We start from the raw sequence: 25,453 nt of genomic DNA, 5'->3' as shown, positions 1-25,453 counted from the left end.
GAGAACCATGTGCATTGGCTGTGGCTGACCATTATGGGGCTCAGCAGAGGGACCTGACTCAGAGCCCCTCTCCTAGGCAGTGGGGTCCCTGGCCCACCTCATCCTCCAACCGCCACTCCCCTAACTGTTGCTTAGAGCTTTGCTTCTCGGTACCCTCGCCTGTGCCTACCTGTCCTTCAGATGACTGCTGGCTTAGGAGCTGGGAAAGCTTTTTGAGGACCAGGTGAAAGCCACATTTTGTGATTCAGGCATCCGCCAACTCTAGTTTCATAAGGAAAACTCAGCTGTCTTTGATTTTTGTTTCTTTGGTTTTGGTTTTGAGTGCTCTAAAATCTTGTTGCCTCTCCCCCTTCCGATTTGCAGGACGGCTGGGGAAGAAACCAACTTGGCTGCTTGAGCATCTTTTAATCCTTCTCAGCTGTGTGTGAAGATGGCTTTCCTCAGAGGAGTTCCAGATTTTATCAAAAAAAGGAATAATTATTTTACCCTTCAAAATGTAAATATCTTTCTAATATAAATAATAAAGGCTCATTATAAAAATTCATACAATTCAGCATATCCTCCAATTCTGCTGTGATAGAGATAACCCATTCCTCTGATGTTGGATATTTAGCCTGTTTTAAATTTTTTGCAGTTACAAACAATGAATGATGTAATGAACTTCCTTACACGTGTACTGTTGCCTATTTGTGTGACTATTTTTATGGGATAAATTCCTTAAAATGTAACTGTTGGATCTAACGATTGATGTTGCCAAATTACTCACCCAAAAAAGTTTACACACCTGCCACCTCCCGTGAAGTTATCTCAGGGCTGACTTAGCCACTGGACACAGAAGGCACATTGCCTAGGGCCCAGAATAGTTTTAGGGGTCATGAAAACTTCTTAATTTCTTTTAAAATCAGAAGAAAAAAACGAATATAATAATAATGAATATATAATATACAGTGAATCCAGCCTGGATTATATTTTTTATACTAATGAAGCCATAAAATATGCTTTTTCATATTTTATTATGGAGATGGGACCCATGAAGGCAAATGTGTGTAAGGTCCCTACAAGTCATAATGTGGTCCTGGCTTATCCATTTCTCCACAACCTTGCAACTCTGAGAATTCTTTTTAGTTTTTGCCAGTCTTTTATGCAAAACAAACAAACAAAAAAGACATTTCATGATTGTTTTTCTTTTCCTTGGTTATTTATGAGATGTGGTCTCCTAAGTTGATTGACAATTTAAATTTTCTTTATGAATTGCCTATTTATGCTCCTTACTCATCTTTCTATTGAGTTGCTCATCTTTTCCTTGTTAAAAAAGTTCTTTTTACATTATAAGAAATATTGCAGATTTTATTTTCAGAATTTTGCATTTCAGATTTATTGCTTTTTTTTTTTTTTTTTTTTTTTTTTTTTTTTTTTTTTGCGGTACGCGGGCCTCTCGCTGTTGTGGCCTCTCCCATTGCGGAGCACAGGCTCTGGACGCGCAGGCTCAGCGGCCATGGCTCACGGGCCCAGCCGCTCTGTGGCACGTGGGATCCTCTTGGACCGGGGCACGAACCTGTGTCCCCTGCATCGGCAGGTGGACTCTCAACCACTGTGCCACCAGGGGAGCCCTGGTGATAGCCCTGCTATCTTTTTATGATGATGTTTAAAGTATTCCTGTACCCCAAATCTGTCAGGCATTTGTTACATGATATCATTCCTACAAAGGCTTACACAAATGTTCATTGATATTTTCTTCTATGGCTATTAATATGTATGATAATATCTTTAGTTCATCTGCAATGCATTTTTGTAAAAGGTGTGAAATAACTATTAAACTTTCTTTTCCAAGCATAGCTAATTGTTCCAACACCATGAGACAATAGAAATGCCACCTTTACCAAATATTAATCTCTTATTATATATATGAGTCTATTTCTTGAATCTCTTCCATCCCATTGATCCATTTATCTGTTGCCCTGCCAGCACCACACTTTTAATTATTTAGCTTAATTATATTTTGGACTCTGATTAGGTATATCACTATTCTCCCTCTTCCCCATAATCCTTCTCTTTCAATTTTTTTCTTGATTATTCTCACACATTTGCTCTTTCTGATGAGTTACGTTTTCAAGTGCTGAATAAAAAACTCCATACATTTTGTAAAATTTAGAGATTAATTTGAGGAGTAAGGGGCAATTTTATAAAACAGGGTCTGCCTCCCCAAGGGTGTGGTAACTTGTTCAGACCTTCTTCAGACGCCATTCCCAGCTGGTCCTCGGTTTGTCCAAGCCCTTGCCATCTCAGCAATCTCCTCAGACTTCTCCATGGCTCTCTTTGTGGGACAGGAGGTCAGTAGCAGGGGCTTCCCTGAGTCTTCATGTCCCAAAGAGGTTAACAGGTTCCTTTTTCTTTGCCATTTTTGGTCTGCTTGGTACTGGTTTTCTGAGAACTATGTTCTGCTGCAAAGCACTGTGGCAAAGCTCATCATAATCTCTTACCTGGATTTCTGGTCTCTTTGCTTCCACTTTTGCTTACTCTGGCCTATTTTCCACACTGTGCCTCGTGTAATCTTTCTAGTCAGATCCCCATGGCCTCCTGCTGGAAGACCTTCGGTGATTCCCCATTGTATTAATTATTCATTGCTGCTGTAAAAAACTACTACAAACGTAACACCTTAACACAACACAAATTTATTATCTTACAGTTCTGGAAGTCAGAAGTCTGAAATCCGTTTCACTAGGCTAAAATCAAGATGTCAGCAGGGCTGTATTCCTTTCTGGAGGCTCTAGGGAAGAATACATTTCCTTACCGTATCCGACTTCTACAGGCTTCCCGCATTTCTTGGCTCATGGCCCCTTCCTTCATCTTTTTTTTTTTTTTTTTTGCAGAAATAGTGGTTTATTGACAGGCCAGCTTCCCCAGCCAGCCACTGCCCACCTGTGGGGCTCAGGGCCCATGGGTTGGACCCTGCAGAAGGTGGTTCTTCAGGCCCAAGGTCATGGGGATGGGCAGAGATGCAGCCATGCTCGCTCACTGGAGGGAGGTTTCTGACAGTTCCCAGCACCTCTGGCAGGTAATGGACATAGCCCACACCTGGGTGCCCACGGGCAGGGGCCAGCGGGGTCTCACAGTTTGGGATATAAAAAGTGTGTGTGTGAGGTTGGGGTCGGGCTGTAGCCCTGGGTGGTCGCAGCCCAGGTGAGGATGAGTTGGGATACGGCCACAGCACTAGGCCGGGCGGTGGAAGAGGCTGCCCGTGCGGAGCCTCCGCTTGAGCTCCTGCCAAAGCAGCTGCCAATCCCTCTGAGCGCCCTTCATGACTCCGCTGTTCTCCAGGGCTCGGCGGGACAGGTAGGGCAGCACCTCCATCACAGGGCCATAAGGCACGTACTTGTACTTGTACGCGGGGAAGCCTGCCTGGCCTAGCGGGAAGCTTATCTGGTCGCACATGCCCAGAAGCTGTCCAAAGTACACCTGGCGATCAGCGGGGTGCAGGCCCAGCTCCTCCATCCTGCACAGCGTGAAGCACATGGTGTCCTCACTGTGTGAGGCCACCGTCACTGCAGCCCTGGCGTTGTGCTTCAGCTCCTCCAGGACGTAGTTGAGGCACCTGTGGTACATGGAATTGGTGGCCTTGTACGTGGGGTTGATAGGGTCCTCATACCCAATCTCCAGGGTGCGGGCACGTTCCTGGGCCATGTATGCACCACGCACCAGCTGGGCCCCGAAACACCAGCCCTCTCGGTGAGCCAGCTCCACATCCAGGGTGACATTGTCGTAGGCGTCCTTGAGGTAGCACTGGTACGTGTCGAAGATGAGTGGCCTCTCCACGTTGAACCTGCGCTGCATCTCCAGCGTCAGGCAGCTGATGGCCGGCTGGAAGTAGGTCTGCTCGGCGTCCACCATCAGCCGCACGCCCACCTCACTGGCTTTCTTGGCCAGGGCGTCCATCCTCTGCAGCATCCTCGTCATCTGCCGTTCCTCCTCCTCAGAGAACCGTGACAGCAGGGGCTCCAGCTGTCCTGTCTGCATGTTGGGGACCACCAGGTGCTTGGAGAGCTCGGTCCTGCTGTCAATGAGGCTGCCCCAGTCCAGCAGGTCCAGGGTGCCGGACACGCCAAGGGTCTCCACAGTGAACCAGTTCTCAATCTCCATCCAGGACGCGATGCCCATCTTCACCACGCTTTCCTGCAGTGCAGCCACCTCCAGCTTTGTGTCCATGGCAGCCAGCCCGGCCTTGCCCTGCTCTGCGGCCATTTGGTGGAAGAACCGTCTCCACTTGGTCAGCACATCTGAGAACTGCAGCAGAAACTGGGGTCTCCCCCAGTGCGGTGAGCTTAATGGATGAGAAGCCATCCTCGCTGGCGCCATCTGAAGCCTCGATACAGCGCAGGAACGTCTCCATGTGGCTGTCACACTTGGCCTCGCTGGCGTAGAAGTAGGTGTGGGCGCTGACAACGCCATCCCTGCGGTCTCCGAATGCCCGGTGGGCCTGGAACTGCTTCTCCCTCTTACTGGTGCCATGGCCGTCCCTCTCCGATGCTGAGGTACAGGACTCCATCTCCTTGCGTTCGGCCTCCTCAGGGGTCAGGTCCTCCTCCACACCGTAGTCCAGGATAGAGCCCACGCCGAAGGCCCTGTAGTGCTGGATCAGGGGCCGGATGGACTCCTGGTCCTCACCAGCCACAAACTGCCCGTAGAAGGTCATCTTCATCAGTCTGTCGAACAACATTTGCCCCAGAAGTCTCCTGGCAAGACGGAGAAACTGCTCATGGCGGGCCAGCAGCGCGGGCGAGGCGCAAAGGCGCAGCACCAGCAGGCTGCGCGCCAGCTCCCAGCTGCGCCGGCTCCGGTACGCCTCCTGCGTGTTGCAGAAGTGCGCCCCCGCACGGCTTCCAGGCCCGCGGCGTGCTGCTCGCGAGTCGCCGGCGCTGTAGACAGCGGGGCTCGGCGGGAGAGGGCGGAGCGCAGCACGGAAAAGTTTCGCCTAAGACTCGTGGCTCTTCCTTCATCTTTAAAAACAGCCACTGTATCACTCTGACCTATGTTTCTCTTGTCACATCTTCTTTTTTTTTGGGGGGGGGCCTCTCACTGCTGCGGCCTCTCCCGCCGCGGAGCACAGGCTCCGGACGCGCAGGCCCAGCAGCCATGACCCACGGGCCCAGCCGCTCCGCTGCATGTGGGATCTTCCCGGACCGGGGCACGAACCCGCGTCCCCTGCATCGGCAGGCGGACTCCCAACCACTGCGCCACCAGGGAAGCCCTCTTGTCACATCTTCTCTGATCCTCCTGCCTCTTATAAGTATGGTCATAAGGACCCTTGTGGTTCGACTGGGCCCATCCAGTTAGTCCAGGATCATATTCCCACCTCAGAGTCACATCCACTTCATCACATCGGCAATGTTGCTTTTGCCATATGGAGTAACATGTTCACAGGTTCAGGGATGAGGATGTGGACATCTTTGGGGGACCACTATTCAGTCATGGCTTGGGGATGAACTTGGCTTGCCAGCCCCACAGTGACTGGCCCCCACTACTCTCCTGTCTAAACTCACTCTGCTTTCCCCTTTGAACTCCCTAGTCCAGCCACATGAACTTCTTTAAGTTTCTGGAGCCTGCCCTCTCTGCTTCCTCCAGTCCTGGTCCAGGCTGATTCCTCTGCCTGAGAAAACCTTTCCCTACCTCTTCACCTGACTAACTCCCCCTCATCTTCCAGCCTTGGCTTAAACCTCACTTTCTCTGGAAGGTTTGGACAACCTCTTCTACTCCCTGCATCTTCTTCCAGACTTTGTTGTTCTCATAACATCCTCCATTGTTTCTGGCCCTGCTTATATTGCCTTTAATATTATTGCTTATTTGATTATCTTCTCTCCCAAAATGTAAGCTCTTTGAGGGCAAAGGTGACAAGGGCAGCTCACACAAGAGGGAGTTTATTAACTCCTTGCAGAATGAATTCATAAACATATTAATTTCATAATAGGATACCAGTTATTTTACTCTGTAGGCCTCATATTAAAAGTATTTGTTCATCATTCATTCAACAAATATGTGTTGAGCACTGACTTGGGAAGTACTGAACCAAGGAGTTGAAATTAAGAAAAAAAATCATCTAATGTTATGAAGATGTTAAGGTTGTAGTGGTATGATCATAAGGACCTGAATAACAATTTTCCCTTTCTAGGAAAATGGACTTGGAGGTCAGTGAACAAATAGACTTTAGTTCTGGAGATCATCAACATCTGGTTTGGAAAGCAGCAGATGATAATATCCAGAGCAAATCTGCTCGGTCCTATGGAACTTCATCTTCAACTCATGGGCCACAACAAACTCATGGGACTCCACGCTCCAAAGCTGGTGAGCGAGGGGATACCTATATGGTAGAAATTTCAGCAGAGACCACCACAGAGGACAACAATCCTTTATCTGGCCCATTCTCAGAAGCAGCTATCCGCAGAGGTGAGAATAAAGAAATGAGCTTTTCTGAAGAGAAAAGCAAATGTTCTCTTAAAATGTTTACACAGGGTGGATTGTAGGATTTAATTTTGCTTTTGGTTTTTTCCCAGTCATGCTTTACCATGAAACATGACATAGGGCTGCAATAACAGATGGTCCCCAAGTTTTCCAGGGCATTCATAAATTCATGATACACATATTATGGTGAATAACTTGTGGTTTTCTTAGGAAACGTGAATTAGTCATTGAATGTAGAATGTTCTTACCTACATACAAGGTGATACCATGATATTGGCTTAAGTTTTAAAGAATACTAATTCAGAGCCCTACATATTAATTCTGTATAGGAAATACATTCAGCTGTAACAGAAGTCCAAAAAACTGTGGCTTAAATAAATGAGAATTTTTTTCTTTCATGAAATATGAAGTTGGAAGGTAGACCATTCAAATTTCACTTACAACTTATGACTGTACTTTTTTGTGAATCTATTTTAAGAAGCAAGATACAGTTTTATGTTTTACTGTTTCCTTTCCCATTTGTCATTGTCAACCATTTAGGGTTTCCCCCATTTCCTCTCATGAGATTGTTTAACTTCTGCTTAAATATTATACTAGTTAGCAAAATAAGCTACTTATTGTGTAAAACTATCATTTTTTTAACCAGGAAGGCTTTAAGCATTTGGGTGGTCAAGAATCCCTGGTTCACCTACTCACTCATGTAAGTATTATTGGATTAAATTAAAAGTTTTTTCTACTAGCTATTGATTGATGTCCTTATTAAAAATTAGGTAAAGATGTAACATTCTTTTTTTAAATTAATTAATTAATTAATTTTTGGCTGCATTGGGTCTTTGTTGCTATGCGTGGGCTTTCTGTAGTTGCGGCGAGTTGGGGCTACTCATCATTGTGGTGCGTGGGCTTCTCATTGCGGTGGCTTCTCTTTTTGCAGAGCATGGGATCTAGGCGTGCAGGTTTCAGTAGTTGTGGCTCGCGGGCTGTAGAGCACAGGCTCAGTAGTTGTGGCTCACGGGCTTAGTTGCTCCTCGGCATGTGGGATCTTCCTGGACCAGGGCTTGAACCCGTGTCCCCTGCATCGGCAGGCGGACTCTCAACCACTGCGTCACCAGGGAAGTCCCAAGGTATAACATTCTTGAAATGACAAAATTATAAAGATGTGGGCTTCCCTGGTGGCGCAGTGGTTGAGAGTCCGCCTGCCGATGCAGGGGACACGGGTTCAAGCCCTGGTCCAGGAAGATCCCACATGCCACGGAGTGGCTAGGCCCGTGAGCCATGGCCGCTGAGTCTGCACGTCCGGAGACTGTGCTCCGCAATGGGAGAGGCCACAACAGTAAGAGGCCCGCGTACCACAAAAAAGGAAAAAAATTATAAAGATGGAAAATAAGCAAATTAGTGGTTGCTGGGAGTTAGGTGTGTGTGTGTGTGTGTGTGTGTGTGTGTGTGTGTGTGTGTGTGTTACCATAATGGGATGGTAGTATATCTTAATGATGAGATAGTTCCACATTGATTGTGGTGCTGGTTACATGGATCTGCACATACATTTGCATCATAGGTCTGTGACATAGCATTATGTATATACATGCTGTACCAATGTTATATTACTGGTTTGGGTATTCTACTTTAAATATGTAAAATGGGAAACTGAGTAAAGGGTACACAGGACCTCTGTACCTTTGCAGTTTCCTGTGAATCTACAAGTATTTCAAAATAAAAAATTTGAAAAAAGAACCCACAAGCTATGTGTGGATGGCAATGAGAAAAGTTAATTTTAAAAACAAACAAACAAAGAAAGAGGTAAAGGTAATAATCTACATTTTTGTTTACTTTATAATACTTATTATCAGATAATACATCTCTGTATCTATCTACTTATAATATATCATATGACATATCATATGATATAAGCAAATAATACATGGTTTCAAATTATCCCCAGGCCAGCATTTTTTGTTGTATTTTATTATACTTGCTTGCTGTGGGAAGCTCTACCGCCAGGTGCCTGCAAATTACATTCTCCTGGGATTATTTGTAGGTAAACCTCATTAGCATCCATTGTCGTTCATCTCTGAAATATATTTTCATCACATTATTAAATTCATTCCATTTATTGTGGAAAATCTTTCTGTGGAATAATACAGATAGAAATTATTTGTGAGACATTCTCTTGGATGAATTTTGAAGTCATAAACTTATTTATGACCTGGAGTTCACACCCTCTTAACAAACTAGAGAATTTGGGGACCCTGGGCTACTCCTCTGTGCCAGCAAACTTGCTTCTGAGAGGCCCACTCCGGAGTCTGGGCTACCTTTCAGGAACAGTTAACCTGACTGTCCTCTGTCAGAGACAAAAAACACATTTTGTTGTGGAGAGTGAGTTCACAAATTGTGTGCAAGAAATGTAATTTTCCTTATTTTTGTAAAATTTATTTTATTTCTATTTCAATGTGTCATGGCTCTATTGTAATTGAGGTTTCTGTTTATTAATGTTTACACCAGTCAGGCCAAACCTCTTGCCTCCTGGAAGCAGTGGACTCTCTAAAACTCACTGACAATAGTGTTTGCTCCTCTTAGGAAAACCCAGAACAGAATCTCAGTATGATTTAGTGTATTGGAAAGAAAGTCAGATTCTTTGCGATTGCTCCCATGAACTGCTGACCACCCTTCCCTGTGAAGATTTACTTACCAATTCACTTGTTCCTCACCTGGTTCCACATCAGAGTTGAGGTAGCTTATAAAATATGCGCAGTATAAGAAGATAAGATAAATTGGTGGGGAAATCTGATGGAAGGAAAAATAAGGAAAGGAAAATAAAGCCAGAGGTGAGATTCGTGCACAAAATGCATAGTTCCATGCATTTGAGTGTGATGAGCCTAGATTTGGATCTGCGCCTCCTGGTGGTCAATGTGAGCAAGGACACATGGCCAAGGATGAGTTTCTCTGTGGGTACCACACAGCATCCAGTGTGAATTATATGTCGGGAAGAACAGTTTCCTCATGACGCTGGAGAAGACTGTCTCTTTGATACCCACATTTGGGCATTTCTTCAGCTGATGGAGCATTGAGGGGCCTTTCTTAGTTGGTGTGGATACACTGCTTATTGTCCAGGTGAGCAAGTAGAATCTATCAGTTCCTGCACTTAACAGCACAGACCACACTCAGAAGGGGTGGGAGTTAAAAGCCAGACATAGAAAGATACTGGGAATCCTGGGGAAGAGACGATGGGACGGGGAGAGGTATTTTTCCAGACATTTTTGGATGTTTTCTTTTAACTTTTTCAATAGTTCTAATGTTTATTTCAAGAAGAGATCAAAGTCATTGATCTCAAAGGAAGCTCTCATCTCCAAGGCTTTGCTGTTTATTTCTAAGCTGGTAACAGCCTAAGAGAAGAAATATTATAAAAGGGAAGGTTGAAAGCAAGCACATTGTTAAAATATCATGTGTACGTGGAATAGATGCACTTTAAAAAAACCCTATAAGGTCAATAAAGACAGCTTACTTTGGTCCGTTGAACAAAGTATAGAATCAGGCTTACCCACTGGGTTTGTGAGATCCAGAGAGGCAATCCAGGACTCCCAGGACTCCGGTTCTTTTCCAGTCTCCAAACCTGGACATCATTAGCCATCTGGAGAAGCTCAAAGTCTCTCAGGCAGTCCTAGCACTGCGGATAGGATGTGTCCTCACATTTACTCCCGGAGACTAGAAGGTTCTTTCCTGGCTCTTGCCATGGACCAGCTAGTCTCTGGATTTGCCTCTGACGGAGCATCCTCCCAGCTGGGAATGTCCTCAGGCCCTGCAGCCGCTGCTGACTGTAATTCTCACTGGCCTGCCAGCTGTCCTGGAGCCTGACTGTGGGCCTGGCCACATCCTCATAGCCTTTTTGGTCTCATCCTCCAGCTTGACTGCTTTCTGGCTCTCAACCCCTCCCTCTCTCCCTCATGGCCCCATCCCTGGCTCCATTTGGACCATGGGAACCCTCCAGCCCCCATATAGCCTCCATACAGACCCCATGCAGCCCCAGTGCAGCCCTCTTCAGAGCCCTGGATTGGCACCTATCAGTGCAGCTCCATGCTTTGTAGGTGTGTCCTCCAGCTCATCCCCTGGTACTGAGGTCTCAATCCTCATTCCATGTCTGAGGTTTGAAGTATTTTATTCTCATCCAAGTACTATGGGAAAGGTCAGTACGGAAACCTTTGGTGGAGCATCAATAGCATATCCTGCTCCGATAAAATGTTAAGATTCTGTGTGGATGGCCCTATTTGATTAATGACAATATGGTCTACAGATAAAGCTTTTACCTTGGTTTCCACATTCCTAATTAATACATATTTAACTCACTGAATATGTGGAAAGTTACTATTGTGTTCTAAGAAATATTTACTCATGAAATAATTTTTCCTGTCAGTCTTGGGGAGAACGATAAAGAAATGTTTGTTTCCGTTATTTATTTCCCATATTCATAGCCTGTAGCTTTGTGCACTGGGCTCATACATATTCCCAGTAGCTCACTAGACCCTGCCAGAATGCACAAACTTCAAACCATCTCTTCTGGATTTTGGCCTTGGGATTCAGGCTTCTGATTTATTGTGATTTTTGTTTCTAGACAATTCTTCAAGGTCTGTTGCTAGGAACCGTGTCAGTGTAAGTCTTTGATACACATTTGTGTGTGTGTGTGTGTGTGTGTGTGTGTGTGTGTGTGTGAGCTTTTCTTTGAATGTTATGTGAACAATAATCACAGTCTCTGGTTTTAGTTTCTATAATGCCGAGGAAGTGTTATGGGCAACGGCAGCAACCGCTCTAGTGACGATATCACTCACTTTATTTGCTCTTCAAACAAAAGTATGTATTATTGAAGTAGATTTCTGTCATAAGGGAGTGTGTGAATATGTTGCTTTGCCCCTCCTGACCCATTCTGCTCCATCCTCCCTCGGGCTCTTGGCTTTCTGTGGGCCTCACCTCCATGGAGTCCTTGCCTTCAGGCTTCTGGCTTTCCTAGTAACCGTGTTAAAAAAATAAAAGGAAACAGGTAAAATTGGTTTTAATAATATATTTCATTTAACCCAGTATATGTGAAATGTTATCATTTCGACATGTAATCAGTATAGCAAAAATATTAATGAGATACCTTACATTCTTTATTTTGGAATTCAAATCCAGTGTGTATTTTATACTTGCAGCAATCTCAGTTTGAACTAACTGCATTTCCAGTGCTCAGTAGCCAAGTGTATTGAAAGCACAGTTCTAGACAAACTTTCTTAGCAGGCATCAGAGTCACCCGGAGAGCGTGTGAAACACAGAATTCACTCCTCCTGGAGTTGCTGCTTCACAATGTCTGGGACGGGGCCAATAATGTACATTTCCCAGGTGCTGCTGATGCTTCCGGCCTGAGAACCAGACTCAGTGACCTGGTAGATTATTCTCTTGGTGTGGTAAGAGTAGGGAGTGAAATAGGAAAAATAGAGGAATTAGGAAAACACTCTTGCAAGAAAATACCTTGGATTCTTTTGCTTCCTAATCCATTTTTTTTCAGGACAGAAGATGAATATTCCTCTTTCTTTAAAAAAAATTCTAATCTTCCCTAGGCTGACTTGGTTACTGATTTATAGAAGCAAAACCAAAAAGCATACTAATAAATTTTAAGATTACAAAAGAATAATTAATAGTAATTTTTGAAAGCTTAGTGTATGTATTTTTATTGAAATATATACATACAAATGTGAAAAAGGTACCCAGTTAACATCTTTGTCTATTTAATTCCATTAATGTAGTCTATGCACATGCTTTTAAAAATATGAATGATTATGATCATACTATACTTACAAATTTACATCCTGCTTAGTGTACATTTTTTATTAGGGAAAATTTTATATAGATACAAAGATAGAATAGTTTAATGAACTCCCATGTGCCCATTACCTAGTTTCAAAAATTATCAATTTGTGGCTCCTGTTATTTCATCCATATCCTACCCTTTTCTCCCTCCTGAAGAAATACAACACTTTTTATGTAGCATTTTTCAGTGCTTAGGGGCTAATGGATTTCCATGGTTCTTGGGATTAGCCAGGGGAAATTATTAGCAAATGGGCCAGTTTCTGTCTAGCGGGTACACGATGCATCTCTAAGCACCTTGAAATTGCTTATGGATGATAATTTAATTGGTTTTGTGTTGTTTATGTTTCCTCAGTGCGATTTCACCTTGCTAAATGGAATGCTGTTTGTTTTACTCTTCATACTTATTATCTGTGGAATTCTCTTAATCTTCATACGATCATATGTAAGTGGGATCTCCTTTGTAAACCTCAAAGAATTGTTAGAATATAGGGTGAAGTGCTAGTTGTGTTGTTGGTCTGGACCCTCTGAGAAGCAGACACCAGATGGGTGAAACTTGCAAGGACTTTGATAGGAGAAATGTCTGTGGGAGAAAAGTGTGGCGGCAACGAAGGCTGGAAGAGCTGTCAGACCACGACAGCATATGTGACCCCAGGTTCAGGAGAGGGAAGGAAGGTGGGAGCATTCTGGATGTGATGCCACCACGGGCTCCTGGAGCTAATGTGGACCACTGCAGCAGTCCGGGGTCTCCCAGGAAGGTCCTGCTGCCCCCCACCAATGACTGAGATGGCGAAGCATGACCCAGGAGCAAACTACAGTGGGTTGCACCACACAGCCACCGGGCCCTGGTCAGTTACATGCCCCTTCCTGTAGCTGGAGGTCTGTGAGGCCACCTGCTGCACCAGTTGTGGTAGGGGACCACTGCCAGGAGGTCTGGGCATGAAGACTGAGCTCCGACCCTAGGCGACAGCTGTCCTCCCCTGAGAGGATCTTGGGGTGAACCACTGACAGACCCTTGTTCTAAGTATGTCCAACCTTGCTGGACTCTGGCAATTTTGAAGCCTTCAGACTCCAGCTGTCAGCTGTTTTCTTACACCTAGTGCAGTCTGGAAACACTGTGCCTCCCACTCTGTGTCACTGACCCCTGACTTCTCTTTCCCCAAGAACCTTCCCTGACTAGCAGAGTGCTCCCCACCCCTCCAGGACTAGCTTTCTCCTCCTAAAGAGTGAACGCCGTTATGCTTCTCAGATGTTTTACACCACTTCCTTTTGCTCTTCTACAGCCGAACCCTTTGGCATTTAGGCCAATTTGTCACATATTCTGATCAGGGCTGTTCTGGTTGCAAGGAACACATACCGCTCAGACTAGGTCAAGGCAAAGACCCAGAGACTCTCATGGAACTCCTAGGTGAGAAGAAGAGCCAGAATTCACGGAAATGGAAACCCCACCTCCCTTTCTTGAACTGAGGTGATTGGCCATCTCTGCTTGTGAAGTAATAGCTCCAGCACTAGCTAATGATAGAACTGCTGCCTGGATTCCTCTATCCTGAGAATTGATTTCTAACTGGCCTAGAGCATCTGTTTGATCCTGGTCACAGGTAAGAGGCTCTTGGTTGGTCAAGAGATTCACTGCTGTTGGAGTGTTATCTTCCACCTCTTGTCAGTCAGCTGTAGCAAGGCTGTGTGAGGGTCACTATGTTCCCTGAGCGGAGGGGAAGGCACATTCTCTTGAAGAACTATGTGGATGGGGCTTGCTGAATGGAATTGAGTGGATGCTGTTGACTGACTATGTTCAAGAAAATATTCTCTCCACAGCTTTGACTTTCTTAATATCTTATCTAACAGCAGTGACCTAAGTGATCCCCTGAGTGAGTTGTTCCAAGTCTTACTCTTAATATACAGTTGTTTCCTTTCTTTTTGCAGTGTTTGCATCTATTGTATGCTGGACTTGGAACTGTGATTTTCTCACTCCTAAGTCCTTTTCTCCCTTTCTTTGACAAAGAGATGGTATGTGCATTGATGGGGCCCTAAGCCCTCTGCTAGGCCTGGAGTCAAGTGGAGTCAGTAATTCACTGGAAAGCTCTCCAGGTCACTTGCTCCTTCCTCTGTCTTCTTGTCCTCCTCCTCCTCCTTTTTATTTTTCACAAAGACAATTCTTTTTAGAGCAGTTTTAGGTTCTTAGTAAAACCGAAAGAAGAGTACAGAGATTTCCCATGTACTCCAGCCTCCATACACACATGGCCTTCCACATTATCAATATCCCCCACCAAAGTGGTACATTTATTACTGATGAGCCTACATTGACACATCATAATCACCCAAAGTCTATAGTCTACATTAAGGTTCACTCTTGGTGTTGTACATTCTATGGGTTTGGACAAATGTATAATGATATGTATCCATCATTGTAATATCATACATAATATTTTCACTGCTCTAAAAATCCTCTTTGTTCTACCAATTGATCCCTCCCCATCCCCAACTCCTGGCAACCACTAATCTTCTTACTGTTTCCAAGTTTTGCCTTTTCTAGAATGTCAGAGAGTAGGAATCATACAATATGAAGCCTTTTCAAATTGGCTTCTTTTACTTAGTATTTGCACTTAAGATTCCTCCATGTCTTTTCATGGCTTGGTAGCTCATATCTTTTTAGTGTTGAATAATATTCCAACATCTTGATGTACCACAGTTAATTTATTCATTCACCTAATGAGGGGCATCTTGTTTGCTCTCAAGTTTTGGCAATTATGAATAAATCTGCTATAAACATCTATGTGCAGGTTTTTGTTTTTGTTTTTTGTTTGTTTGTTTGTTTGTTTTGTGGTACGCGGGCCTCTCACTGTTGTGGCCTCTCCCGTTGCAGAGCACAGGCTCCGGACGCGCAGGCCCACCAGCCATGGCTCACGGGCCTGGCCGCTCCGCGGCATGTGGGATCCTCCCAGACCGGGGTACGAACCCGTGTCCCCTGCATCGGCAGGCGGACTCTCAACCACTGCGCCACCAGGGAAGCCCCAGGTTTTTGTATGGACAGATGATTTCAACTCCTTTGGGTAGATACCAAGGAGCATGTTCAATGGATCATACAGTAAGAGTATGTTTAGTTTTTTAAGACAGTATTCCAAAGTGGTTGTAATACTTTGTATTCTCACTAGCAGTGTATGAGAGTTCCTGTTGCTCCATGTCCTCACCAGCATTTGGTGTTGTCAGTGTTCCAGAATTTGGCCATTCTAATAGGTGTGTAGTGGTATCTTATTGTAATTTTAATTTGCATTTTCCTGATGACATATGATGTAGAGCATCTTTTCATATGCTTATTTACCATTTGTATATCTTCTTTGGTGAAGTGTCTGTTAAGTTCTTGGGGCCATTTTGTAATCAAGTTGTTTGTTTTCTTATTGTTGAGTTTTAAGAGTTCTTTGTATATTTAGGAGAACTGTCCTTTATCAGATATTTCTTTTGTAAATATTTTCTCCCAGTCTGTGGCTTGTATTATCATTATCTTCACATTGTCTTTCACAGGGCAGACATTTTTAATTTTAATGAAGTCTAGTTTATCCGCTATTTCTTTCATGGATCATACTTTTGGTGTCATATCTAAAAAAGTCATCGCCATACCCAAGGTCATCTAGGTTTTCTCCTATGTTATCTTCTAGGAGTTTTATGTTTTACATTTAAGTCTATGATTCATTATGAGTTATTCTGTGAAAGGTAAGATCTGTGTCCAGATTCATTTTTTTGGCATGTGGATGTCCAGTTGTTTCAGCATCATTTGTTGAAGAGACTAAGTTTACTCCATTGTATTGCCTTTGCTCTTTATTCTGTCCTGTTGATCTATTTGTTTAGTCTTTTCACCAATACCACACTATCTTGATTACTGTAGCTTTATAGCAAATCTTGTTGTCTGGTAGCATCAGTCCTCCAACTTTGTTCTTTTCCTTCAATATTGTATTGCCTATTCTGGGTCTTTTGTCTCTCCATATGGTTCGTCAATATCCACAAAATAACCTGCTGGGATTTTGATTGGGATTGTGTTGAATCTATAGATCAAGTTGGGAAGAACTGATATTTTGTAAATATTGAGTCTTTCTATCCACGAACATGGAATGTCTCTCCATTTATTTAGTTCTTCCTTGATCTCATTCATCAGAGATTTATAGTTTTCCTCATATAGTTCTTGTACATATTTTGTTAGATTTATACCTATGTATTTAAGTTTTTTGGATGCTAATGTAAATGGTATTGTGTTTTAAATTTCCAATTTCACTTATACATTGCTGCATATAGGAAAGTAATTGACTGTTGTATAGTAGTAACTTTGCATCCTACAACCTTGTGATAATTGCTTATTGAACCCTCAGATGCTCCTGGGGCTTCTAATCCTGACCAAGGCTTCCCTGTGGGCTGGCTGTCTCTTGCATGGTATCTTGAGCCCTCTTCCCCTGGAGTTGGGGGGCAGACAGCTGGATCCCAGCTCACCTACTCTCCCACTTTCCTGTCTGCCTTCAAACACATAACCTCACCTGAGAGGTGAACTCCTAACCGCCAATACATGAAATGATTAGGAGTCATTATCTCTCTTGTAAGAAGAAATAAGATAAAGTCAGGGGTTCTTGGAGGAGAGGAAGAAAGAAAAGCACTTTTCCACATAAGGACTCTAGGGTGACAGAGGGAGGTTAAGAGCAAGGCTGGAAGCTCAGCTGCGAGGCCTTTTTTTTAAAGGATGACCAACTGTCCTCGTTTCCCTGGGACTGAGGGGTTTCTGAAGACACACAAAAGTCCTGGGCAAACTGGAATGGTTGGTCATTCTAGCTTTTTCTGCACAGAGTTACTGGAATCAGACATAGGGAGAGGGAGGATAAGTGGGAAGGGACTTAGTGATCCAGGTAAAGCAGCCGCTTTGGCAACCCCCAGACTTGGGTTTGACTCCCTTCTCTGCCACCTCCTACAGTCTGATCTTTTCTTCTTGGAGGCTCTGTTAACCTCACCTGCCTCAACTGGGTCATTCCCATATTACATGAGATGACATCTATCATGAACTGATATGAGGCTACCCAGAAGGTGCCCCATTCTTTTCCTCCTGTTTCTTTCCTCCCCCCCTCCTCATTCTTAGAAGCCTGAGTGGAAACCAGGACACAGGGAGAGCTGATACCTGAATTACTTGGGGCAGGTTTCCCTGTAGTGGATGTTGTTCTAAAATGGATTATTTTAAAGAGTCTTTAAAACCCCAAGAATTCTTTGTAATGCCAGTGTGGACCTGTCTGATGCGGCTCTGCCTCACAGCACTAGACTCTTAGTCTACAGTCTGGAGATAAAGACCTGAGGAGCCACTTGTTTTCTTTTCCTCCTTCTAATGCACTTGTGCTGCCCACATCTGCTCACTTTGCAACAAACACAAGGGTGAGAGGGCTCTCTGACTTTTTTCCTTGATGCTTTAGAAGCTCATAATTTTACCTACTGCAGCTGAGCTAAAACATTTAATTGGGGGTTATTTAACCATATATGAGTCTTCTCATTCTATTTTGGAAATACTGACATCGTCACAAAGCCACCTCCAATGTCAAGTTTTGAAAAATGCTATCGCCCAAAGGAAAGTTCAGAATTATTGCTGTGGGTGAATCTAAATGTTGGGGACTCATCTTTATTTTCATTCTTTTTTCAGTGAGAACATGTGGGAAAATCACAAACACAGGGCATTTTGTAGTTTCTCTCTGTGTCCAATCTGCCCACCTGGACTACATCATTGGCTAAAGGCACAGAGCTTTCTGGACTTGGAAGGAAAGGAAAGTAAGGCTCACAGATTTGGTCCCACTGGCTTCAGGAGAATGAAGCACTTTCTTTAATAGATAAAGCACAAACTTGGGAACATCACGAATGATTGCGGCTGTAAGAGTAATATCTATAGCCACAAATTTACTCTCTGTGATGTATTTACTGATGGGAAATAATATTTCCATATAATTTTAGGATACTTACTTGATAGAAATGTACAATTTAAGTAGCTAATTCTTCTTTCTTTTCTTTAAGTACTTGGTGATGGATGTACAGCTGATGGTGGGAGGGTGCCATCATCATTCTGACCTGGACCCTGAAGAGTATGTTTTTGCTGCCCTGAACATCTACATGGACATAATCAACCTTTTCCTTTTTACTTTGCAACTGATTGGACTGGGACGGTAGTCATACGGCCAAGGCTGGCTCGTGCTGAAAAGAGGGAAGGAGGGACGCCCGTGAAGACATGCAGAGGTTATCACACCATAAGCCCTTCTATTTTAAAATACTTACTTTTTTGTCAAATGAAAGTGAGCATTCAGTAAATGTTAGCTGTAGCTGTTATATATTTTTAGTTCCACTGTCACATTGCAAAACTTTCTGGCGGACATTTCTGATTTTTATAAATTCAAAAGGTGAGCTACATAACTACATACTTACAAACATTTGTAAGATGCTCATTATTTTGTGGAAGTTTTCCAGACACTATTTAAAGCTGTAAGCAACATCCCTCTGCATGAATAAAATTGATTACAGAAACCCACATTTACTCCATTCTCTTCTCTTGATTTGGACATTTGGTGGGAATAATTTGGCATCTGACTTTTTTTAAGAGTAGGAGAAACTATAAATTCTGCCTTTCTCTTGGATTCCAGAGTCAGACTGGAGAAGTAAATTCTATCTTAAGAGATCTCTTTGTTTCTATCTCAAACTATCTGTGTGCTCCATGGGGAGCCTTTTGGGTCTGAACCACTTCAGTGTCTGGCAGGAAGATAAGAAGGGGCCATCTCCAGCATGGATGAATCATGCAGTGGGGAGGATGGGGAAATTAGATGAACTCTTCTGGTCTCTCTAGTATTTATCATAGAGCTTTATTTCAAAATTTAACTGAATGTACAGATCTCAAGTAAGACATATGGACTTAAGTACAAACAATATAGTCACATACATCTACCTGACTTTTTGATTACATAATTCACTATTTCACTCCACTATTTTAGTAGAGTTTCTTTATTGTGTTTATGATCTCTTATTACTACCAGTAAAATCCTGAAGATGAGCGTAACCTCTGAAATGTGAGCAAGTAGAAGAGAAAGGGACTTTTCAGCCACCCAGCAAAAAATCTAGGAGGACCCTCTAAAGCTCCTGGGTCGGGATATCTTAAAAAATATCACCATCTGTACATACACCTGCCAAAGTCATGGTCAATTAATTCCATACAAGAGAGCAAATTCAGCTGGGAAGCTTGAGATTTTGCATATTCTTTTGGCATCAAGACAACCTTCTTGCATATAATAGGGACAATTTATTTCACCATTGAAATTTCTGCCATCCCGACACCCCATTAGGCATTTCTCTTGTCTCAGCAATGCTCCCAACCACACACAGCCCACTGTGGGTCTATTGTATGTGCCATCATATAGCAGTGGTGACTTGATTAAAAGAAATTCTACTGCTTCTATGACAACCTTTTGATTTCTGCATTTAGCAAGGACTCTGAGCAAGACATACTTTTTACGGTCAGTCTATCAAATGAGTAGATTACTTTGTTCTCAATGACAGAAATTCACCTTTTGAGAAGACAGTCCATGATTTGAAAATCTGTCAGGAGTGGTCCCAAATCCAGTGATGGGTAGCACATCTGTAAATCAACCCAAGATGTCCATAATGGGGCAATGGAAACTTAAAGAAAAAGAATCCATAGAAAAATTTAGGTTATACTTTCTATAATGCTCACAAATCCTGGGCCTATAATTTACTTTTAGCTTTTCTTATCCCCAATGGGTATTCCCTCATCCAGCTTTAGGCATGGTTTGCTGAGCAAATCTATCTATACACAAGTGGACCCTAGTGAAACTACTCATGTTAAAGGCTCGTAAGCAGTTAGCCATGGCCTTTTTAAAATCGGTATGCCACTTTGCACTCATAGGTTCAAAGAATATCAATGGCCAAAATGTTGTGGCATATGTTTGACATTACTATCAAGACAAATGTTGGCAGTTTCAGTATCTTTTGCTTAATCAAATTCCTTGAAACAGATCAATCAACTGCTGAAGATGTCGTCAATGGTTTCCAAGTCCTAGCACTATTGATAGCTTGTAATGCACTAAGATAACATTTGATTTATCTGATTGTTGCTCTAAAGCAAGGGTCAGCAAACATACGACACACACCAAATTTAGCCTGCTATCATTTCATTTTTAAAAATTTTGTTTTGAAGTAATTATAGATTTACAGGATGTTGCAAAGATAATTCAGAGAGGCCATGTGTACTCTTTACCCAGTTCCCCCCAATGGTTATCTCTTACATAATGTACAATATCAAAACCAGGAAACTGACATTGGGTACAATATGTATGTATAGTTCTGTCATTTTATCACATGTAACCCCCATTGTAACCAAGATACAGACTGTTGCATCACCACAAAAATGTCCCTTTTTCTACCCCTTTATAGCCACACACATACACCTCTCTTCCCCCCAACATCCCTAACTCCTGATAACTACTAATTTGTTTCTATCACTATTATTGTCATTTTTTTTTTTTTTTTTTGCGGTACGTGGGCCTCTCACTGCTGTGGCCTCTCCCGTTGTGGAGCACAGGCTCCGCACGCGCAGGAGCAGCGGCCGTGGCTCGCGGGCCCAGCCGCTCCGCGGCATGTGGGATCCTCCCGGACCGGGGCACGAACCCGCGTCCCCTGCATCGGCAGGTGGACTCTCAACCACTGCGCCACCAGGGAAGCCCTATTATTGTCATTTAAAAAATTTTAAATGGATGAAATCATACAGTATGTGACATTTTGAGAGTGGATTTTTTTCACTCAGCATAACGCCCTTGAGATCCATCCAAGTCGTTGGAAGTTGTGTCACTAGTTCACTTCCTTTTATTGCTGAGTAGTATTTCATTGCATGGATATATCACAGTTAATTATTCCCTTACTACAGGACATTTTGGTAGGTTCCAGTTTTTGGCATAAAGCTGCTATGAACAACTGTGTGCAGGTTTTTGCAGACCTAAATTTTCACTTCTCTGTGATAAATGTCTAGATGTGCAAATGCTCGGTCATATGGTTAGTGTATGCTTAGTTTTTAAAGAAACTACTCAACTATCTTCCAGGGTGGCTGTATCACTTTACATTCCCACAGGCAGTGTGTATGAGTGACCCAGCTTCTCTGCAACCTTGGCAGCATTTGGTGTTGATGCTACTATTTTAGCCATCCCAATAGGCATGTAGTGTCTTGCTGTGATTTAAATTTGTATTTCCTAATGGATAGTGATGTTAAACAACTTTTCATGTGCTTATTTGTTTGCTATACATCCTCTTTGGTGAAATGTTTCTTCACGTCTTTTGTCCATTTTCTACTGGATTGTCTGTCTTTTGTTTAGTTTTGAGAGTTCTTTATATATTCTAGATATGTGGTTTGCAAACATTTCCTCCCAGTCTGTAGCTTGTCTTTTCACCTTCTTCATTAGGTCTTCTGCAGAACAAAGCTTTAAATTTTGATGACATCCAATTTATCAGTTTTTTCTTTTATGGATCATGCTTTTGGTATCAAGTGTACTTTTTCTTTTCCGAAATAGTTTTAGCTCTTTTAGTTCCTTTGCCTTTCCATATTTTTAGAATATTTCCAAATTTTAGAATTATCTATAGCTATAAGAAAATGTTGCTGGGATTTGGTAAAGTTGCTGCCAAGCAATTGAACCAAACCCAGGCATTCTGTGAACTGAGACACCCCCCACCTTCCACTAAGCCAGTGGCTTTATACACAAAATATCCCGCAAAGGTAGCTACTAATTTTTCATGTAGAATTAAGATACTTGCTGCTACAGTAAGGCTAGCTGTGATCTCTAATATACCATTTATTTGACTTGCAAGGCCTGTTGGGCCCATGTTAATTCTCCAATGCCAGGTGACCCACCCTGAAGTGGAGATGTCACATCAGTGAGTCCCAAGGCCTCCATGGGTCAGGCATTCAGTTTCAAGAAGAGCCTAGGAGCCAGTTAATAGATGCCTTTCTCCAAAATGGTGTACTAGGTGGCTGCGTCAGGCAGGTGGCAATGTTGTGCTGGGAAATGGCTTGAGTACTTGGGCTGCCACCAAGTCTTTAACACAAGGAATGATTTTACTTTCTCCTCTTGAAATTCTACATTGTTTCTTTTGGAACACCAGAGAGGGGACAGAGAGGCAGAATGGGGAGGGATTTACGCTCCACTCTCACCTCTCTACATGTAGCAGTCCCTAAATGGGAGATGCCCCACCGATAATTATGAGTCAGGTAACTGTGGGCACATAATCGTCAATTCCATTAAACATTCAGATTTGGGAGCTGCATTATATTCAATCAGCCAAAGGGCCCCACCCACAAGGGAAGCCTCCCTTCCCCTCTATGCAGTGTGTCCAAATTCCTTTCTCCCGGCTGAATAAAGTGCATGAGTCAGGAGCTACATACAGCAGGTGGCAAAAGGATGCCAGATCACCTTGTCCCTCAGCCGAGAGGGTAAGGAGCCCAAGAGATGGGGAAGGCAGGTCTGTGGGGAGTACACTTAATTGTTGGCCTGTTCTCCCCCCTTAGCCCCTTGCTCCAGGGCCAGTGCCTGTACACTGGCGCAAATACCTCTCCTACAACAGCGGTGACACATATCAACATGCAGAGAGAACAGGGCCCACGGGCTTCTTTCTTCCCCATATATACCTCCGTAATTACCTGGAGTCCTTGGTACCTTCTGTCCCTCCTGCACCCAGCGCTTCATCCTCACATCCTCACTGCCGTCAGGAGTCATGGGCCAGGGCTTGCGGGTAGCCTGATCTGCACTTGTGGGCAAGGCTTTGCAGTCACTTTTGCATTTGAACAGTACTGGACTGCTTGTAGCCCAACCACATGAACTTCTCTTGTAGCCACAGCCATACCGCCTTTCAGGTAGGGCCACAAGAATTGCTGTTTTGTCATGAAAACTTTCCTTCCTGTCTGCCTGCAAGAGTTAGCAACAATCAAGGCACCATTCCGACAGGACAGTTTGTTTCAACCCTACTTCTTTTCGTTAAGCCTGTAAACATTAGCTCAACTCCTGTTCAGCAAAAGGTAGGACCGCGGGAACCCTTATCCTTCCCCCACCTCTTAGCTATCTCTTGAGTGAAAGCATTCACTACCAGACAGATTCCAGGGACTTATATTCCCAAATCTGGCCCAACGGTTCCTCTTCTACAAAATCATGTCCCTTTCAGCATTACATTCCTCGCCAAAATTGTCAGGTCTGGGATTTGATTTTATCCAGTAAGTTAGCCTGTCAGAGTTTCGTGGATGCTGACAGAAGACACAAGACCCTGGGTCAGAGGCAAAGCCCTTTATCACTCAGGGCACAGCATGCTGAATGAATGTCAGCATACTTGTGCCCGTTCCTCAAGTCCCCAGTTCCACAGGGGCGACACAATGGGCCTAGATGAATGCCAAGTGTGCAGGGGGTTTGTGTCGCAGCTGCGGAACAGAGTATGAGGAATCCAATGCTTTGACAGCAAGCCTGCTCCTGGTCCTCCAACTTACTAGCTATATAAATCCTGAGACGTGGTCCAGGCAAAACTCTTGTCAGGCCTTGCAGTCTTGGCACCCTGAGCAAGCACATAAGAAGCCCAGGAGAACTGGACTGTCTAATCTAATAACTATCCTTCTCTATATTGTATTTTCTTCACTCCTTCATGAATATCTCTCTCAGCCTGTCTGTAAACTGATGCCTCGTGCAGGCTAGGCCATTATGCAATGGCTGGCTAAGAGATGATATAGAGCCTGATCAGGAATACTTTCAAATTACAGTTTTAAAGACAGAAGAATAATTTCTTCAAAAGCTTGGCCATCACTCAGTTTGTCAGCTGCCTGTAAGTCCTAAGTGCAACAGAGAGCTAAATTTAGGAAACTTTTCTGGTCCATCTTTCTTTAAGAGATACGACTACTCCGAGTTCCTAAAATAATGACAGTCACGTAATAATCTAGAAAGAGCCACTTACATCTTTCTAGAAAGAAATCTATTCTAGAGAGAAGGGGATAATGATTAACAAGGTAGTAACATACTGTTGCTAAGGTGATGACCTAGGAACTATGCCCACAGTCCAGGGCTGAGATACTACTACGCAGCCCAAGAGCCAAGCACATGAATGCTTTTCTCCTATGGAGTTTTTGTTTCGGCCTTAAAAAAAAAGAAAAGCCAAATTTGTATTATCATGTAATATTTAGAGTCCAAGATTTTACTCTTTAGTGATTTACTAACTATAACTTTTAAAATTATGACCAAACTTCAATAAGTCTCAGATTTTAATTCATAATAGGTAAGCAACAATATGAGGACTAAAAAGGGAAGAAAAATGAGATCAGTGGCTGCAATAAACATGCATATGGACATTGGGGCTAAGCTTGAGATCCACACAATGAAAGGCACAAATAAGACTATGACTCTTGGTGGTTATCACGGGCACATCCTGTGAAGCACCAGCTGGTGGCCTGGAACTTGTGCCTGTGCACATTGAAGTACAGATGCTGAGGGCTGTTGTAATAACTCAGATGGGAAAGAATAATAAAATGATTGAGAAGCAGGCATTTCTATTCATATGGCATAAGAAATTTTCCCATCCTAAGCAATTTCACAAAATATCTTAAAATTCTATTTTTCTGTATGTTTCTATTAGAGATTTCAAGGAAAAATCACAACACTTTTCTTCTGAAAGCTACAGTGATAAAAAATAATGACTGTTGGGGCTTCCCTGGTGGCGTAGTGATTGAGAGTCTGCCTGCCGATGCAGGGGACACGGGTTCGTGCCCCGGTCCGGGAAGATCCCACGTGCCGTGGAACGGCTGGGCCCGTGAGCCATGGCCGCTGAGCCTGCGCGTCCAGAGTCTCTGCTCCGCAACGGGAGAGACCACAACAGTGAGGCCTGCGTACTGCCAAAAAAAAAAAAAAAAAAAAAAAAAGATTGTTGAAGTCACAGTGTTTTAACGCATTGTCATGCAATGTTTTGGACTTATCACTGGGGTATAAAGTGCTCAGTAAGTGGGCTAGTGTAAAAAATATTAGGAATTAATCTATTACATGTAAGAACCAAATCAATCCCATCATACTGGAGGGAATTTAACTTGAAAAAGATCAGCTTCCTGACTTGGTTAAACAAAGTCTATAATGTAATGAGACAAAAGTGAAGT

The 25,453-nt window shown here is 43.4% G+C and overlaps 1 protein-coding gene and 1 pseudogene across 1 annotated transcript; one reads left to right on the top strand and one right to left on the bottom strand.

The window, feature by feature from the left end:
- The first annotated feature begins 2,999 nt into the window (after nucleotides 1-2,999).
- On the top strand, nucleotides 3,000-18,456 carry LOC131762362 (protein lifeguard 1-like). Its single transcript, XM_059073935.2, is given in 10 exon segments — nucleotides 3,000-3,055; nucleotides 6,164-6,438; nucleotides 7,027-7,153; nucleotides 8,390-8,408; nucleotides 8,410-8,481; nucleotides 11,054-11,091; nucleotides 11,202-11,289; nucleotides 12,635-12,724; nucleotides 14,203-14,249; nucleotides 18,303-18,456. Coding segments are annotated over 9 exon segments (906 nt in total). The 5' UTR covers nucleotides 3,000-3,055; nucleotides 6,164-6,167.
- LOC131762360 (proline dehydrogenase 1, mitochondrial pseudogene) lies at nucleotides 3,207-4,776 on the bottom strand (annotated as a pseudogene).
- Nucleotides 18,457-25,453: the final 6,997 nt, after the last annotated feature.

Source organism: Kogia breviceps, chromosome 9 (assembly GCF_026419965.1).
Source record: "Kogia breviceps isolate mKogBre1 chromosome 9, mKogBre1 haplotype 1, whole genome shotgun sequence".
Lineage (NCBI taxonomy): Eukaryota > Metazoa > Chordata > Mammalia > Artiodactyla > Physeteridae > Kogia > Kogia breviceps.
Note: the sequence above shows the minus strand (reverse complement) of the source record. Positions and strands in the feature narration are given on the sequence as shown.